A 16,670-nucleotide genomic window follows, 5' to 3' on the forward strand; every position below is an offset into this window, starting at 1 on the left:
GCATCACATCCGAAGGGGTGAACTGTAAAAGGATTTTTTTTTTTTTTTTTTTTTATTATTATTTATTTTTTTCCTCGCTGACGTTGCGACGCAAACGCATAGGAAGCGCGAAACGCTTTCCCATTAAACGCAAATTTGTTGCGAAATTGATTGGCGGGATGCGAGCAAAATAGCAGCTGGCGCGAGAGCCCCTTCATTGCCGCGCTTATGCGTACGTGGCCACCGTTGGAAGGGGAAGAAGTATCCACTTGGGTGACGCAACATAAGTGGGAGTTCCCCCCAGGAGATGCTCCCCTAATTTTATTTTTCCCCATGAGATGTTCCATTTTACTGTTTTTTTTTCCCCACGTGAGGCCCACTTCATTTTTAGGGCACCCCTTCCCCCTTTGAGTAACTCCCTTTAACCGTAGGGGAGGTTAGCGGAGAGCGCCTGTCCGCCGAGGGATGCCGCTCATCATTCCGCGTTTGTCCCCCCCCTCCCAATTGAAAAGTCCTCAAAAGGGAGGAGCTGCCCACTCAGCTACACCCAACTGAGCAGCGCTGTAAAGCCTCAACTGACGCAGGTCATTACGCAAGCGTATGGATAGAGGACCTCTTGGGCACCTGTCGCTGATGCAAAGCTAAGACACGGTGAACATCTGGGGACCTTCCAACCGAGCCTTTCGCACGATGAACCCGAGCAGCAACGATAAGAAGAGAAACCTGCCCGCCTACGCGGATGAGGATGACTACGATGTGTCCTGTGCCGGGGCGGCGGCGAACGTGGCGGAGGCGCCATCGGCTAACGTAGTGACAGCCAACGTGGCGTCAGTCAACGTAGCGGCAGTCAACCTACCGACAGCTAACACCGCTCCGCTCAATGCGGCTCCGCCCAACGCCGCTTCCGCGGTGACGATGCACAACCCGTATTTCTACCCGGGGGCCATCATCCCGCAGTTCCCCTTCAACACGCCCATGTACCAGCAGCCCATGGGCTACGGCCACATGATGCCCTACTGCGACTACGGCTACGTGAATAAGCGCTCCACGAAGAAGAAGAAAAATTACCATCACTATTCGAGGCAGCAAAACAGCGGGCTCTCCATCCTCAAGGAGGCCCTCGTGGACCCCTGGGCCCAGCAGTACGCCAAGTACCCCAACATCATTTTTGACTGATCGAGCAGGGTGGGGGGGACCACGAGAAGGTGTGCCGCACCTCCTTGGTGAGACAACAACGGGGAGGTTAATGTGCACTCTCCGGAGGTATGCTCATTTGTTTTCTTTCTTTCTTTTTTTTTTTCTTTTTTTTTTTTTTTTCTTTCCCCTGGTGGTTCTCCGCAGGGGAGGCAGTTTTGACTTTATAAAAACAAAAGTTGGCTTAAGGGAAAGGTGCACAGGTGGTGCGCGGTAGGGGGCTGGTGAGAGGGACGTACATCTCCACTCCGCTCGTTCCCCGCCGCTTCACACCGCTTCACACCGCTCAAACATGATGGAGAGGAGGAGGATGTCGCCGATCTCATAGTCCAGGGAGAGCAGCGTCTTGTTGTCCTCCCGGTAATTGTGCTTGGTGCTGTGGACGCGCGACAGGAAGGTGAGTTCCTTCCGCTCGTTTGAATACACCTTGAAGACCCAGTGGGCGTCCCTCTTCCGGCTCTCCTGATAGAAGTCCTTAACGAGCGTTACTATCTCCCGCATGGTGATGTCCAGCCAGCCATAAATCTGCAGCTCGTTGCTCTGCACGCCGCTTTTTTTGCAGAGTTTGACGTCTTCCACGTTACTGTACTCGTCGTCTAGCTTATAGAACAAGCGCAGAAGGAAGGGGCAGGTCTTCTCCCGGTCGATCAGCCCACCGGGGCTCCTAACCTCATCGAAGCAGTGGTCGCCATGCTCTGGGAGGTACTCGTGTCTTCTGTTCTTAATCAGGATGGCCACGTCTTTTTTGTGCTCCATCGAGCCGTGGTTGCGGTGCCGGTAGGGCGGCGCCATGAGACTGCTCTCCATTTGGCAGTACTGCATGTGGCCACGCTCCATGTGGCTGCCCCCCCCTGCATGCTCCTTTCTTTCTTTTTCAAATTCCCGGTGGTGGGTTCCTCCATAGGGTTGCCACTCTCGATCCCTAAACCTGGGTACCTCCTCCTCTTCTGCCCTTTTTGGTCTGCCCTCCCTGTAGGGGTCTCCTCTCTTCATCCTGGGATGCAAAAACGCATCATCGTCATCGTCAACCTCATCGTCCTCATCAAAGTTTTGGTGAATGCCACCCGGTGCCTTCCTCCCTCCAGTCCGCTCCCGTTTGTCTCTCACCATGACGGTGCCATCATGCGGCATCCTTCCTTTGGCTCGAAAGCGCTCTTCACTGCTAACCGAAACGGCTAAATCTGCAGACTGAGCCTCACTGAAGGAGGCCCTTCTCTTTTTACGCGAGGGGAGAGGACTCGATCGAGAATTCACCTCGGCGGAGGAGGACTCCGTAGTTGACTCATATTCATCTGCATCACTTCCTCGTCCGTTTCGGTTCGCCTTACTTGCCTTATTTGTTTTTTTTATTTTATTTTTTTTTTTTTCCGCGCGTCTTTTTTCGCCCCCCCGTTTGGGGTCCCCCTCCAGGGCGTTGGCATGCCCCTTCGCGGTGCCTTTCTGCGGGTGTTTTTTGCCAAGCGGGCTCCTACCATCATCATCATGGTGGTGGTTGCGGTGGTGGTTGCGGTGGTGGTTGTGGCGATGGTTATGGTGCTCCTCCGCTTCGGACTCCCCTACGTTGCCCCTCGAGTTATGCGTATACGTGTGCTCCTCGCTGCTCCCACGTTTGGGCCTTCTCCCACTTCGATCGGCTGCCAACTTTTTTTTTTTTTTCTTTCTCTTCTTGGACTCTTCTTCCGAGCTTAGACTGACTGAGTAGGAGACCTCTCTGCTTTCTCCCCTGGTTGATCCGTTTTTTTTCTTCGTGTATTTCGCCGAGCCCTTCCTCCCCTCCCGCTGCTGCTGCTGCTCCTCCTCTTCATCATACCTATGGTGGTGTTTCTTACTAGAAAGGCGATCACTCTTCACCTTCTTCTGTAGTTTCTTTTGCCGCCTGCCACTGTGCGGCTTGTAATTTAAGTCGCTTATGCTCTCCAACTCCAAATCATCATCGGTGTCGCTGCTGGAGAGGGAGAAGCTGCTCAGCTTGCTGTACCCTCCCCCGACTGCAGCCCCCGCCTTGTGCTTCCCCTTCTTCACATCCTTCGTAACGCCCTTCCTTTTGCGATCCTTTCCATCTCGGCTATGGTGACTGGAGAGGCTTTCTCCGCTGCTGTCGCTTCGATCACTGCTATCGCTGCTACCGTCGCTGCTACTGTGCCTCCGCTTCTCCCCCCTATCTTTGTGCCTCCTCACCTTGTGGCTGCTACCCCTTTTATGTGTTTTCTTTTCGCTCCTCCGCTTCACCTCGCCCGCCCTTCCGACGTCGCTGAGGGAGAGCAGACTCATGGAGCTCCCGTAGGACTCCTCGGAGGCGTCCTTTTTCGGCCTCCGCTTATTCGCCTCCCGAGGTTTTCCCTTGCCATCAAGTTCACCGCCGCGTTCTCCGCCGCGTTCTTCACCGCGTTCTTCACCACGTTCACTTCTACCTTCACTTCTACCCTCGCTTCTCATCTCGTTGGTAAAGTCACTCCTCGTCGCGAACTTTACCCCCGAGTCCGCGTCGCTGCTCCCCACCTTCTCCTCCAGCTTCTCCTTCCCATCTGCACTTTGGGTGTTGTTCCCCTGGTCGTTTTGCAGAAGGGGGCTCTTCTCGCTGCTGCTCATTTTGGGGTGGCAACTTCGAAGGTGGGTGGACGGGATACAAATGGGATGAATGGATGGGGGATGGATCGCCTCCTTCCCTGTCTTGGCTGCGCTTTCACGTAGCGGTGCGTCCGCCGGTGTGTACTTTTTCCCGATGGAATGTTCTCCCTCTTAGGGAAGCAAACGAGGGGACCACTCTCCTGCGGCTGGATCAAGTGAAAGCAAAGCAAAGCAAAGCAAAGAAAGCAAATTCACATCAAAGCTACGTAACAGCTGGGCAGCTAAACCAAACGTTTCGCTAACGGGAGGAGCTACTCTGAGGCAGCGTCCTTACTGCGAAAATGACAAAAAAAAAAAAAAAAAAAAAAAAAAAAAGCATGCGGACGTGCAGAAGGACCTACCGAGTGGAGAACCCGCTCATCAGGGTTACTCGCCATGCGGTTAGCATTGATGTACCTTTGGGGGGGTAGGTGCCCACGTAGGGATGCAGCCCCCGAAGGGTCCACACAAACGATGGGGCTGTTACGCGGAGGTGCTACGTTGTATGTCCCCACGCCGCTTTGCTTCCCATCTAATAGGCAGGAGGAGAAAAACAAAAAAGAGCTTCACCCTTTCTGGGTCACTCCAATGTGAAGATGGTATCGATCAGCATACCTCCACACGTGGCTTCTGTTTGGCGATCGCCCCAAGTAGTAACCGCCGCAACGTTGGTCATCACGTATGCCTACATGGGCATCTCTCTGATGGTTTTTTTTTTTTTTTTTTTTTTTACCCTTCCAACTAGCTATCTTCGGTGAGTTATCACCTGGTGGGGTGGCACAAATAAAGAGAAAGGAAAGAACCCCCACATGACTTACCCAACTGTTTGCTACGCCCCTAGGGAGGATGGCAAAAGGGGGATAGTGACTTTCAGATTGTCGTGCGAACCACGCTAGTCTCACTCAATGTTGTTCTTTTTTTTTTTTTTTTTTTTTTTTTTTTTCCTCTTTCATTCTGCGCGCAATTTAGGCACATGGGTAACCATTCGCATGCCCCGCTGTGTCGCCACGCATACGTGAGTGCAGCTAGCCAAGTGGGAAGAAGCGGTTTGGAGCAAACAAAATGGATGAGGTTTGGTGAGGCACCTTTCTCCTTCTCTACAAAGGGGTGCCACTAAAATGGTTGTCGTATGACGAAGAAGAGCATCCCATGGGGGGACAAACCAGTGACCATTTGAAAGAGAAGGAAGCAACCCGGCAGAGGAACACATGGGTGGATGAGACGAAGCGGATGTGACGGGGCGGATGAGACGAAGCGGATGTGACGGGGCGGATGTGACGGGGCGGATGAGACGAAGCGGATGAGACGAAGCGGATGTGACTGAGCGGGTCCGCTTCTAATACATCGTCACCCCTGTTAACCATTGGGCGCGTCCACACGCAGTTCTGTCTCTCCATCATGCGTACCAAATGAGTGCCCACCCAATCAGACGCATGAGTGACGCTTCCCCAAATGGTTCTCCCTCGAGTGGCAGGTGTTACGAATGTGGAGTGTCCCCGGGGGAGAAGTGCCGTCACGTTGGTTCACTCAGCTGAGCAGTAGGATGATCACCCTTCATTCGTCTCAGTTTAAGCTTCGCGCGGTGCACTTTTTTATTTTTATTTTTTATTTTTATTTTTTTTTTTTTTTTTTTTATATTTATATTTTTCTTCTGGTAAGCGCTTACAAATGGGGCAGCGGGGAAATCCCCTTCGAATGGAAGACAAAACGGGAACCCCTCCTTTGGAGAATCCCCCCCGTCATCCAAACAAGCCACTGCGTTTTCCGTGCGGGCAGCTAACCGGCCTAACGTGTGCATTCCTTCACGGCTTTTTTGGTCATCCCGCGCTGGTCGATGAGATATGCGTCGGCTGGGTGGCTCATTGGATGGCTACCTGCCTCCCTATATTTCGCACAGCGGGGGTTACCAATTTGCTTACAAAGTGGGTGGTGCCCTCACAGTTGAGGGAACCTGCGCCGGTTCATTTGTCTTTTTATTCGCCTGTTCAATCGCTTATTCAATCGCCTCTTCTCTGCCCCTTCTCTGCCTCTCCCCCCCGCGTTCTCGCCATCTAACCGCACGAGTAACCATGCGGACCCCGCTAGCCGTTCATGCGGGAAGCTGTTCACACACGGGCGTGCGCATAGGCAGGTGCCAGCTGAGGAAACTGAGGCAGCCCAAACTGGCAAGCGCTGGACGGGCGTTTTTACTACCCACAGTCAGCACTTCCCGTTGGCAGCGGTCGACACTTTTACCGCATCGTCCCTGTCGTTACCTCCCCAATGGGTTCCACGTCATCCCACGTTACGCTACGCCACGCCGTGTCACACTGGGCCATCTTTACTTTTCCCATTCCCCCAAGCTGGCGCTGCGAACTTCTCCACCGCGCCGCACATGCATACGCGAAGCAGCGTCGAACACCAGGTACGTATTGGCTGGCACCCGCACGTGGCTGTGCGCGAATGAATTTTTTCACCAGCCAAAGTGAGAGGCGGCCGAACTGCAATGCGCGCATCGCGGCGCACTCGCGCGGCATATGGGCATACGCGCGAAAGGTACACACGGCATGGCTACAAAAGCAGCGTACCCAAAATGCATTCGCGCGAAGGGGGTAAAGCAAGGCAAGGCAAGGCAAATCAAGTCGAGTGAACGAACTCGTCAACTTCGTCCGTGACAAGCGTTTTTTTTTTTTTTTTTTCATGTACAGTACAGTACAGTCAGCGCAGCCAGAGCAGCCTTCGCAGCGCAGGAATTTGTGGCCCATTTTTTTTTTTTTTTTTTTTTTTTTTTTATTCCTCCCTGCGCGGTCACAGTTTTGATCAAAAAAAAAAAAAAATGAAGAGCGAAACGGCGGGAGAAATCAGCTAGATCGCATCAACTGTTAGTAACTGTATGAAGTACCTCCTGCGTATGGGCGTGTATTCCCGGAGAGTATGCGCGTATGTAAACAGCTGTGCGCCCGCACGCGCCGTTACTGTGCCCAGCGACCGACGTGACGCCTCTGCCCACGTTGACGCAGCGCGCGCGACCACGTCTATAGGAGGGTTGGCGGTGCTGAGCGTGTTGGGCGGCGCGACAGATAGCGGCACAGCCACCTGGACGACCGTCCCCACCGCAAACCATCGCAACTGCTGTAATCACCGCCAACCCCCCCCTCCCCCCGCGAATGAAGGTGAGGAACACGCTGTTCATCTTCGGGTCGGGCGAGTGCGGCCAGCTGCCGCCCGAGTACTGCGCGGACTACGTGCAGGTGAACCCCACGGCCGTGCGCAACCTCCCGAACGACATCGACCAAGTCGTTTGCGGATCCATGCACACAATTATAAAGACCAAGGACGACCGGCTGTTCTCCTTCGGGTGCAACGACATGGGAGTCCTCGGTCGGAAGACCCATGCGAATAGCACCAAGGACCCCGAGCATTCTCCCACCCTACTGAACTTCACCTGCACGTCCAAGATTAAAAAAATCACCTGCGGGGATAACCACACGGCGGTTCTCCTAGAAAACGGGAAGGTCTTCATCACGGGGGGGTTTCGGGACTCCTGCGGGGTTTTGGGGCTGCCGTCCTTCCAGAGGAGGGGGGAGGTCATTCCCAAGTCGGAGGAGTTCCTGGAGGTGCAGTTTGGCCAAGCGGATAATAGCGGCGGGGGTGGGAGCGGCATGGATGTAAGCAGCCCCGATGTGAGCAACCACATCATCATAAGCAACATCAGCTCGGGGGAAGACCACCTGGTGTGCCTGGAGCAGAGCGGCGAGTACATCTACGCCATGGGGAACAGCGACTCGTGCCAAGTGTGCAACGCCTTCTACGAAGTGGAGCATGCCCACCAAGTGAGGAACAGTTACATCTTCCCGAACCGGTACCATTTTAAAGACCTCGGGTTCGCCTCAAAAATTAGAGACATCTACTGTGGGGGGAACAACACGTTCGTTCAGTTGGAAGCCTCTCTAGATGTGTATGCAATCGGGAGAAATGCCTACGGGTCCTGTGGAGTTTCTATGAAAGACAACATCATAAAGAAGTTTGCAAAAATTGAGGAATTATCTTCAAAAGAAATTGCACAGCTATGTGGTGGGCAAAGCTTCACCGTCTGCCTACTCAAAAATAATGACCTCTACATTTGGGGGAACCGAGAAATACTGGGGATGGAAGCCGAGGAGGATGCGTACTCTCCGCAGCAGTTAACTTATTTTAAAAAGGAGAGCCATCTCATTAAAACGATTTCCTGCGGGACGGACCACTGTCTAGTGTTGACAAAGGGTGGGAAGCTCTTCGGCTGGGGCACCGGAGGAAATGACTTTGAAGAGGATACATGCATCGGGGTCATCGAGAAGAATCAGCCCTCCGAAATTGGCTTTCACAACTTCGTCGCCAAAACGTTTGCCAAAGGTAGGAAGGAAAACGAAGTTTCAATTAGCCATGTCCAAATTGTCTCCTTCGCAGGGGGGTCATCCCACTGCGCGTTCATTACGTCCCATGTGGACTCGGAGAGGATGTCCATTAAGAGAGGCCACGATGAGATTTACGAGGAGGAAAACATGTTCGCGAAGAAGCACAGAAGGGAGAGCTTCCCCCCGGTGGACATCGACGGGGGGCAACATAAGAAGGTACCACATGAGGAGGGAGATGCCAATGTTAAAGATCCCACTAGTGAACAGGGCACTGACCCATTCCGCATAGAAGAACCCCAGAAGTTAGAGGTTAAAGAGAGCAAAAAAGGAAGCTTCTTCAAAGACCTTTTCTATAACCCACAAACTCCAGTCAATAGCAAGTACTACGTACAGTCAAAGGACTTAGAAAATATGGACAGCGATCTGCTAGGCACCGTGGAGAAGACCACTGTCAGCAGAGATTCACAGAAAAGGAGAAGGAGCGCTAAGAGTAAGCCCTACTTAAGCAATGAAAGTCCCACCAGGAGACAGCCAAGGAGGTCCTGCAAAGAAAATATCAGCTTGAGTGAAAAGGCCCACAGACAATTCTACCAAATTGTGGACACCCCTATATCGAAGAAGAAACGGAAGACCACCCCTTCTTCCATGAGGAGCAGGAACGTCAAGATGAGGGGGGCTTCCTCCGAGGGGGCCAACAAATCTAGGTCCGTTGGTGCAAAGAGGGAGAGCGTCGGACGGTCCTACTCTAAGAGGGACAACCCCAAGCGCGAATCCGCTTCGCAGACGCCCGATGCGAAGGTTGTTCGGGGGAAATCGTCCAAGATGAAGAGTTAGATGGCTCTTCCGGGGCGCTCAAAAAGGTTGCCCCTCTCTCTATACATATATATATGTACATACATATATATATATGTACATATATATCTCTTTCTCCTTCACCTTCACTTTCTCTTCTCTTCACTTCTCTCCTTTTTTTTTTTTTTTTCCCCCATTTGCGAAGCCCATGTGCGTGTCTGCCCTGGGGAGTGACGCGTACGACGTCAACGCGCGCGTAGTTTGCCATGCGCCGGGGGTGCCCTCGCCCTCACGGTGCTACCACCTCTCCCCAATGAGCTGCACAAATTATGTAGTACCAGCCCACCCCATCTCGTTTGTTTCATCATGCGTAACCCCCTCCTTTTACTGCATCTTCTTTTAAGAAGCCCGGCCGCGTGGCACCGTTTGGGTGCCCCTCATTTCTGTTCATTTTGTGATGGGGGCATCGCGACGCAGTCCGACGTGACGTGTCCTACGCACCGCGTGCTGTGCCCCAGTAGCCATTTGTACACTATCAGAATTAATAAAGCCAAAATTGTATGCCTAAAAAAAGTGGCACTTCGCCCCTCTTTACTCTGCCGCATAGGGGACGGGGAAAAACTCGTTCGCCTTGTCCTCATTGTATGTGCATATAATTGTGCGCGTTTATGCTGTACGGTCGGCGGAATCGCCTGCGGGGCGTTTCTCCGCTTTGGGCTTGCACACCTGTCGGACAGCCGGGGAACGCTCACAGGAGGTTACGCGGCATTGGAGCGGTGCGATTTATGCACGTTTGCATGTATACACCTATGTTACGCTCATTTAGCACTGATGCGAAAGGGTCACCCGTTTGCTGCTTCAAGAGAGTTGCACCGCGTGGTTAGCGACTGAACGTAGCGCCTGACTGGCCTGCTTCTTTCTCCAAAGTGGATGCATAGGGCTGTGGAGGCCCTGCTTTTCAGTGCATCCTTCATTGAGAACTACCTCCCCTGCGACAGTGGCACTCGTTCAGTGGTTATAAAAGGGGGAGGGGGTACCACCTCTCTGCAGCGTAATTTATTCTACATGTAAGCGTTGTCATGTGAAGGGTCGAACGGGGCCCAAAATTGCTACCCCGCAGAATGCTTATTTTCTACGTGTGCAAATGTTTTTTTTTTTTTTTGTATGAACAAGCAATATGCGATGTGCCTATTTTTCGCTCCCTTTTGGCTAGCTAAACCGTTTTTTTATGAACGCGAAATGTGATATATGTAGCTTTTTTTTTTTTTTTTTTGCCACGTTTAGCCATTTTTGTATGAACAGGCAATAACTTTTCCACAATTTTTCCCCTTTTTTTGTGTCCCCCATGCTAGTACGCGAACAGCACGCCTGAGGAAACGCTCCCAAGTACCGGCCCAGGGTTTTACGACCGCCCGTTCAGTTCACGCTGAAGTGGGAGATACAACTCTGGAGGATAACGTTTGGGTGGGTTTATTTGATGCAACTCGTTGTGGCGAAGCAGATTCACGCACACGTCAAAGGAAGAAGCATGTACCAAGTGGGCACCCCCGCCGGTGTAGAAACGCTTGCACACTTGCAACTGTGGATGGAGTTTTACCTCCACGTAACTTCCATGCGCACTCTGGGATGCTTCCCTGGTGAAATTTATTTTTTTTTCCTATCGTAAGTAGAACAAAAGCTGGTCCCTCTTATATTTCTTACAGCCCAGCTGCAACTCCATTTCGATTTTAAAAAAAAAGAATATACGATTTAGTTTGAATCAACCACTCCTTGGAGCTACTTTTCCCCCCCCGGATAGGAAAAACCCACTTGGTTGACGATGATTAAGTCACCCTTTTACAGCTTTAACAAGAACTCGTTGCTGGTGCAGTGCTTCAAGGGGGCGTGCGTCTACTACCTTCCGCAGAACTTGGCCGTTATCGGCGCCTTTCTGTATTACCAGTACAGGGTAGGTCGGAGCGGGGCGGGCGGCGAAGAGGGGCCAGGGGAAGCACTGCGTGGACCGTCCCATCACGTATGCCCAAATGGCGCTACGCAGGGGGCACGTGTGGGAACCCCCGATGGGGGCGCTATTACGCTGTTATGTTGTTACCATTATGCTGTTATATTGTTGCTATTATTTAGTCATTTTTTTATTTTCTTATTTTCCTTTTTTTTCTTTTTTTTTGCTTCTTATCAGGCGAGCCAACGCACCGGCGGCAGGCGCGTGCCCGTGAAGAACTGCGACGAATCGATAGACAACTTTCTGGCGGCCAAAAAGCTATCGCGCGATGAGGTAAAAGTGGAGCGGCGGAAAAATGTGTGCCACGTGTCCCTGGCGTGAGGGAGAAGGGGTACCCCCTCCCTCTCCTGGATGCCGTGCAGCACCGCGCCGCACTGAGGGGGAGAGCTAAAACTGCGCAACGAAGTTGTCAACCGCATCGTCGATGTTCTTCAAAACGGGTAAGCTCTCATGTGAAGGGTACGACTCATAAAGTTTTTCCAAAAATTCACTCGCCTCATCCAGCTCGTACAAATATAGAGAGCATGTAATCAAATTGTACAGGGCATCCCCATTGGTGGGATCCTCCCTCAGTGCATTCTTCAAAAACTCTTTCGCATCATTAAACTCGTAGTTTAATATATTTGAAACCCCCTTCCCGTTGAGGATGACCGTGGAGACGTCGTTCACGGTGGACGCACACATGGACTCCAAGTCGTCAAAGGTTAAAAAGGCTTCTTTATTATTTTCTTTAAAAAGGTAAAAAATGGCTAGCACAATTTTTACGATGGGTATTTCGTCGTTCATCCGTTTGTACTCCTCCATCATTTGGCTGACCAAGTCATGTCGGTTGATGAGGAGGAGAAGAATAATCTTAGCTGACGTCACTTCGATTGGGCCATCTGCCAGCAACTCGAAGCACTCCTGTAACTTGTTGCAGTCGAATAGCAGTCTACTCTTTAGGATATTTCCATTGGGGGAGGTTATTTTTAGTTTTGCCACTTCGCTCAGCAGTGCTTCTGCTTCCATGGCCACACCCCCCTTCGCCTTCTTCTCCCTCAAGTAATAATGCTCATAGTATTTGCCTAGCCACTGGAGGTTTTCATTTGGCGACTTCTTCAACCCTAGCAGCGCCTCCTTTTCGTTCCTCCGCATGTATATTTGGTAAATGTACTCCTCCGCCTCCTTCCGCTCCTCCTCGCTGGCTGTCTCGAAGTTCCTCAGGCAGTGGCTCTCGTACCCCGCGTAGAAGAAGTCTCGAATCTGGGGGAGGAGAAGTGGTGGTTGGTTAAGATGCGTGGGGTTAAGGAGCGTGGATCAAGGGGGGTAGATCAAGGGGGGGTGGTCAAAGCGGGTGACCTGCTTTTATATGTACTTTTCCCCCTTGTTGCAGTGGGAAGGGGCGTAGCCGTCATTTCGCCGCTCACCGCTCACTGCTCACCTGCAGTGTGCCCTCCATGGGGGCGTCCCGAGAGGTGGATGACACGCGACGGGGTCAGGGGGGGGAGCGCGCCCAGCCAGGCACGTTTGGGGATTCAAGCGGTAAAGGGGTAAAGGGGCAAACAATGCTCTTACGGGACGAAGTGGGGGAGGGGCCCGCGCATCTCCTCCCAAACGTGAGCGGAGAAGAACGCGAAAGGAGCACTGCCATATGGCAACAAAAAAAAAAAAAAAAGTATACAAAAAGTGTTAACTGTTAACTGTTAAGTGTTAAGTTTTTTTTTTTTTTTTTTTTTTTTTTCCTTATGCTTCGCCGCTCCCCTTGTGCGCGGATGACCAACGGTTAACGCCCTCCTTTTGTGCCACCCCGCCAAGAGTGCTTCCCCCCGCGTGGGAACTGCCTGATCATCCTGCTGAGGGGTCACTCCGGCGCTGCTGATCACCATTTACAAAGGGTGCCCCCTTTGCACGTCAAAAATGGGGACATACCACCCGCAGTCGTAGTGGTGACGGGTGAAAGGGGTATCACATATGACCACGCGCGAACTCGTTCCTCCAACTTTTGTGCATATCGCACCGGGGTGGAAAAAAAACATCCTCTTAAAATTGGGGGAAAACGCCAGACACGTGGCTCGAAATGGCACAACGGCTGTTCCTTGGGCGTTAAAAAAAAAAAAAAAAAGAAAGAAAAACACTCTGTACATATACAGGTGTGGGATGATCGAAATGCACACGCACCGGGGGGATGGCTTCTTTGAAAAGGCACGCTCACATATGAGTTGCAAAAAAGAAAAAAAACGGGGGAAGGAAGATACAACCACATGACACAAAAACATTGGGCTTCCAGTTTGCCTAACCAAACGGTGCCCCACCTGGTGCGGACCCCTCGACGGTGGGGGGGATACCATTCATTCGGGGTTTTGATTCGCGCACGAACGCAGGCAGGCGCAGGCAGACCCCCTGGCGAAGACGCCCATCACTGCGTGAGCTTCTGCGTGACGAGCGTGTCTATCAGCTTGGCCTCCTGCAGCGTCTGGCCGCCGCGCTCAATCGGCTTGAGGGGGAAATCAAAAAAGAGAGAAAAATTGATGGGGGTGTAGCTATGCACGAACTGAAACAAGTCCTCCACTGTGTGGTCATAATTAAATTTCTGTGAGACTTTTTTCCCATTATATAACCTAACATGCAATGTAGTAGTCGGCTTGGAATCATCCACATCAATTTTTTTAACATCAGTCGGGGCAGAAGCAGCGAGTTTTTTTATTTCTTCTTCGCTAACACTTGGGGTGTTACTAGACCCTAACTTGACTCCCTGTCCTTTGTAAGTCGAATTGCTGCACTCCATTTTCTCCTTCGTGTAGACTTGGTTGCTCTTATCCTTGATGGCCACATTCATCGTTTTATCTTTTCCAGCCAATTCCTTGGGAAGAATCCCCGCCTCGATATTCTGCATGAATTTTTTATTTTCCTCAACCTGTAAATCTCGGAACTCTCCATCGTCTATGATGAACCCATTTTTATAAAGCGTGATATGTCTGCAATTGTCTGGCAGTTTGGAAGTAAAAAAACTGGGGACCATGTCATCGTCTGAGTTCTCTACTTCCAGTCCGCTGTTCTGACCGCCTGTGTAGTGCGCCACGCGCTCCTTGTTTTTTTTTTCGTCCTTCCTCAGGTCGCTAAGGGATCTGCATTGGGGAGAAAAAAAAAGAAAAGGGGTTACATTGGGGGGGGGGAGAGGTAAAACCACACACAGAGTAAACTCTTTTGCCGTCTCGGCAGGGACGGGGCTCCTCCCCCAATGTGTCCAAGTGGGACTCTTCCCCTCCTATCACACGTGGGGCCCACTTAACGCGCCACACCTATGTGCGCAAACGCGCGGCTTCTTCAGCTTCATTTTCGGGGGGGCAAGCAAAGCAGAAATGCGCCTCTCACGAAGCAGCCGCATAGGTAAAGCACATGGCACGCTTGTACATGCGACTCTCCGAACTGCAAGCGCTCCCTCACCAGTAGGCGCGTACCTTATGTTCGACATGGTTCCCGAGCTTCGCAAACGATTCCTTTTATACGTCGCGGGATGTTATTCACACTGGAGCAGTTTCACCAGCAGGGCAGCCTCTCAGCTGTTCTTCCAAAGGTAACGTATTTTTTTTCCTCTTTTTTTTCCTCTTTTTTTTCCTCTTTTTTTTCCTCTTTTTTTTCTTCCTTTTTTTGCGTCGCGGGGGGGAAAAAAAACAATCGGTTAACCGTTGACACGATTGTTTGGCTTAAATTGCGCGAAGCTAGGCGAGCTTTCCTTTCGCCGCTCGGCGGGCGCATTCACGAAGGATTAAGCGCAGGGGGGCCAGTCAGTCCTTCGCGTTCTCCGCTCGGGGTGGAGAAGAAACTTGGCAAATGAGGGGAGCGCAGAAGGGGAGCGAAAAACGGGGAGAAACGGCGAAAGGCGGAAACGCGGCGAAGAAGCGACCAAACGGATGGCAAAAAGGATGGTGAAAATTTTCCCAAAAAATTGCAAAAAAATTTACCCTCAAAATGCGCCGTAAAAATTGCGCCCAAAGCGGGGCTTCCGCGTGCAGGAAAAAATGTTCCTTTTTTTTTTTTTTTTTTTCCTTCCCTGCTCATGCGATAACCGAGCGGGGAGAACTATTGAGGGGAAATAAAATCGGAAAGAAATGATCGAAGAGGGAGAGAAGCATAGAGGTGATGAGAAATGAAGAAATGGTCCAATTCATAAAGTTTGTTCATTCGGTTGGCATGTCCTTTTTCCATCGCATGTGGAGGGGAGGCTCCACCTTGGCGATCTGTTCATTCTCGCGCGCTTATGTCTTGGTGCCCGCAGTAATACACAACTGGGGGGTACACGAAGGAGCGACTCATCAGCGCGATTGCCCCTCGTCCGCTCGAAATGCAGACCGTTCGTCCCAGCACAGCAGGAGGGCCTCGCGCAGTAACGCAGTGATGACCTGGCAATAACATGGTGATATTACCCACCCATTAACGCTCTCCCCCTCGAGGGAATAAACCCACAAACAGGTACACAAACGTGTAGGCGTGGCCACCGAGTTGAAACAGTTTGATGCCTCCCTGTAGACACAAGGAAGTGCGGCGATTTTTCCAGTCACCTCCTCACCTCACTTGCTTTTTGGAACACGGTGGGAGAATAACTAAATGGGAAAAAGGCAAGCTCTTCTGGAGGGCCACGGACGGGGGGATGTCCAAATGGTGGTTAAGCAGCGTCCCCGTCGAACGAGAAGTCACTGAAATGGGGGTACGCAAAGTATGCAGCAAAATGGAAGGCGAAATGTGCACATTTGCGTTTACGCTTATGTTCACCTTTGTGTACATTTTTTTTTTTTTTTTTTTGGCTAGCTACACGGTAAAAAAAAAAAAGTTAGCAAAAAAAAAAAAAAAAACAGCTAAAATGCTCAGAAATTTCAAAAGTTCAATTTTTTTTTTTTTTTTTTTTTTTTTTTTTTTTCTTGCGTGCGGTGTGTGTTGGCACTTCAAAAGGTAGACCCAAAAAGTAACATCCCTTTTTTTTTCTACATTACAGAAATGGTAAGTTAACGATTTTCTGTTGGAAGTTTTTTTTTTTTTTTCCAAAGTTTGTGATTATGGGGAGAATTGCCTTTTAAAAAGAGTTGTTGTGCCAAGTTGGAAAGCCGCGCTCGTTTGGTGTGCTCATCTGTTTTGCTCATCTGTTTTGCTCACCTGTTTTGCTCACTTGTTTTGCTCACTTGTTTTGCTCACCTGTTTTGCTCGCCTGGTTTGCTCGCCCGGTTTGCCCGTTGGGTTCGCACCCACGCTCTCCTGAGTGTTTTTACTTCTTTTTTTTTTTTTTTTTTTATTCCATCATTTTTACCTTTATTTTTTCCTTCTTGCATGGGGCGAAACCTTCACACGCAGAACAAACTGGAGGGGAAAAATACAAAATGGTCACAACTGCTATTGTGACTTGTTTTTTTTTTCTTTCTCCACAGGAGTTGCCACCCACCCGAGTTGCGCGTCGCGCGCTTTCAATTCGTAGACCAACTTGTTTAAACTTTACGAGTTAGTGTTTTCCGCGCGGTTCGATTTTGTGTCAACTGCGCCTTTTTTGTTTTTTTTTTTCGTTTCATTTAGCTTTATCTGCCGCCTGTTTGATGTCTCTTTGCCGCATGTTTGCCGCCCTTTTTGCGAGCTTTTTTTTCGTCACTTTTCAGTTTTTTTCCGTTTTTTTTCCGTCCCTTTTTCGTCACCTTTTCGTCACTTTTCAGTTTTTTTCCGTTTTTTTGCTCCCCCCGGCAACGGCCCCAACTGGTCGGAAG

At 50.9% G+C, this 16,670-nt stretch overlaps 5 protein-coding genes across 5 annotated transcripts; 2 read left to right on the forward strand and 3 right to left on the reverse strand.

The window, feature by feature from the left end:
* Nucleotides 1-76: 76 nt before the first annotated feature.
* On the forward strand, nt 77-1,155 carry PVX_088100 (hypothetical protein, conserved; the record flags this gene model as incomplete). The annotated part of the gene is made up of 1 exon (XM_001613431.1): nt 77-1,155. The coding sequence occupies exon 1, from the start codon at nt 670-672 to the stop codon at nt 1,153-1,155; it is 486 nt and encodes a 161-aa protein (XP_001613481.1). The 5' UTR covers nt 77-669.
* Nucleotides 1,156-1,440: 285 nt separating this feature from the next.
* PVX_088105 (hypothetical protein, conserved) lies at nt 1,441-3,762 on the reverse strand (the record flags this gene model as incomplete). Its single annotated transcript, XM_001613432.1, has 1 exon — nt 1,441-3,762. The coding sequence occupies one exon, from the start codon at nt 3,760-3,762 to the stop codon at nt 1,441-1,443; it is 2,322 nt and encodes a 773-aa protein (XP_001613482.1).
* A 3,164-nt stretch (nt 3,763-6,926) lies between these two features.
* Nucleotides 6,927-8,987, forward strand: PVX_088110 (hypothetical protein, conserved; the record flags this gene model as incomplete). Its single annotated transcript, XM_001613433.1, has 1 exon — nt 6,927-8,987. One exon carries the CDS (start codon nt 6,927-6,929, stop codon nt 8,985-8,987), a length of 2,061 nt encoding a protein of 686 aa, XP_001613483.1.
* A 2,347-nt stretch (nt 8,988-11,334) lies between these two features.
* PVX_088115 (coatomer epsilon subunit, putative) lies at nt 11,335-12,385 on the reverse strand (the record flags this gene model as incomplete). The annotated part of the gene is made up of 2 exons (XM_001613434.1): nt 11,335-12,189; nt 12,368-12,385. 2 exons carry the CDS (start codon nt 12,383-12,385, stop codon nt 11,335-11,337), a joined length of 873 nt encoding a protein of 290 aa, XP_001613484.1.
* A 957-nt stretch (nt 12,386-13,342) lies between these two features.
* PVX_088120 (NSFL1 cofactor p47, putative) lies at nt 13,343-15,604 on the reverse strand (the record flags this gene model as incomplete). The annotated part of the gene is made up of 3 exons (XM_001613435.1): nt 14,579-15,604; nt 14,385-14,553; nt 13,343-14,051 (listed from the first exon to the last, which is right to left on the reverse strand). The coding sequence occupies exons 2-3, from the start codon at nt 14,396-14,398 to the stop codon at nt 13,343-13,345; spliced, it is 723 nt and encodes a 240-aa protein (XP_001613485.1). The 5' UTR covers nt 14,399-14,553; nt 14,579-15,604.
* Nucleotides 15,605-16,670: the final 1,066 nt, after the last annotated feature.

Source organism: Plasmodium vivax, chromosome 1 (assembly GCF_000002415.2).
Source record: "Plasmodium vivax chromosome 1, whole genome shotgun sequence".
In the NCBI taxonomy this organism is placed as follows: Eukaryota; Apicomplexa; class Aconoidasida; order Haemosporida; family Plasmodiidae; genus Plasmodium; species Plasmodium vivax.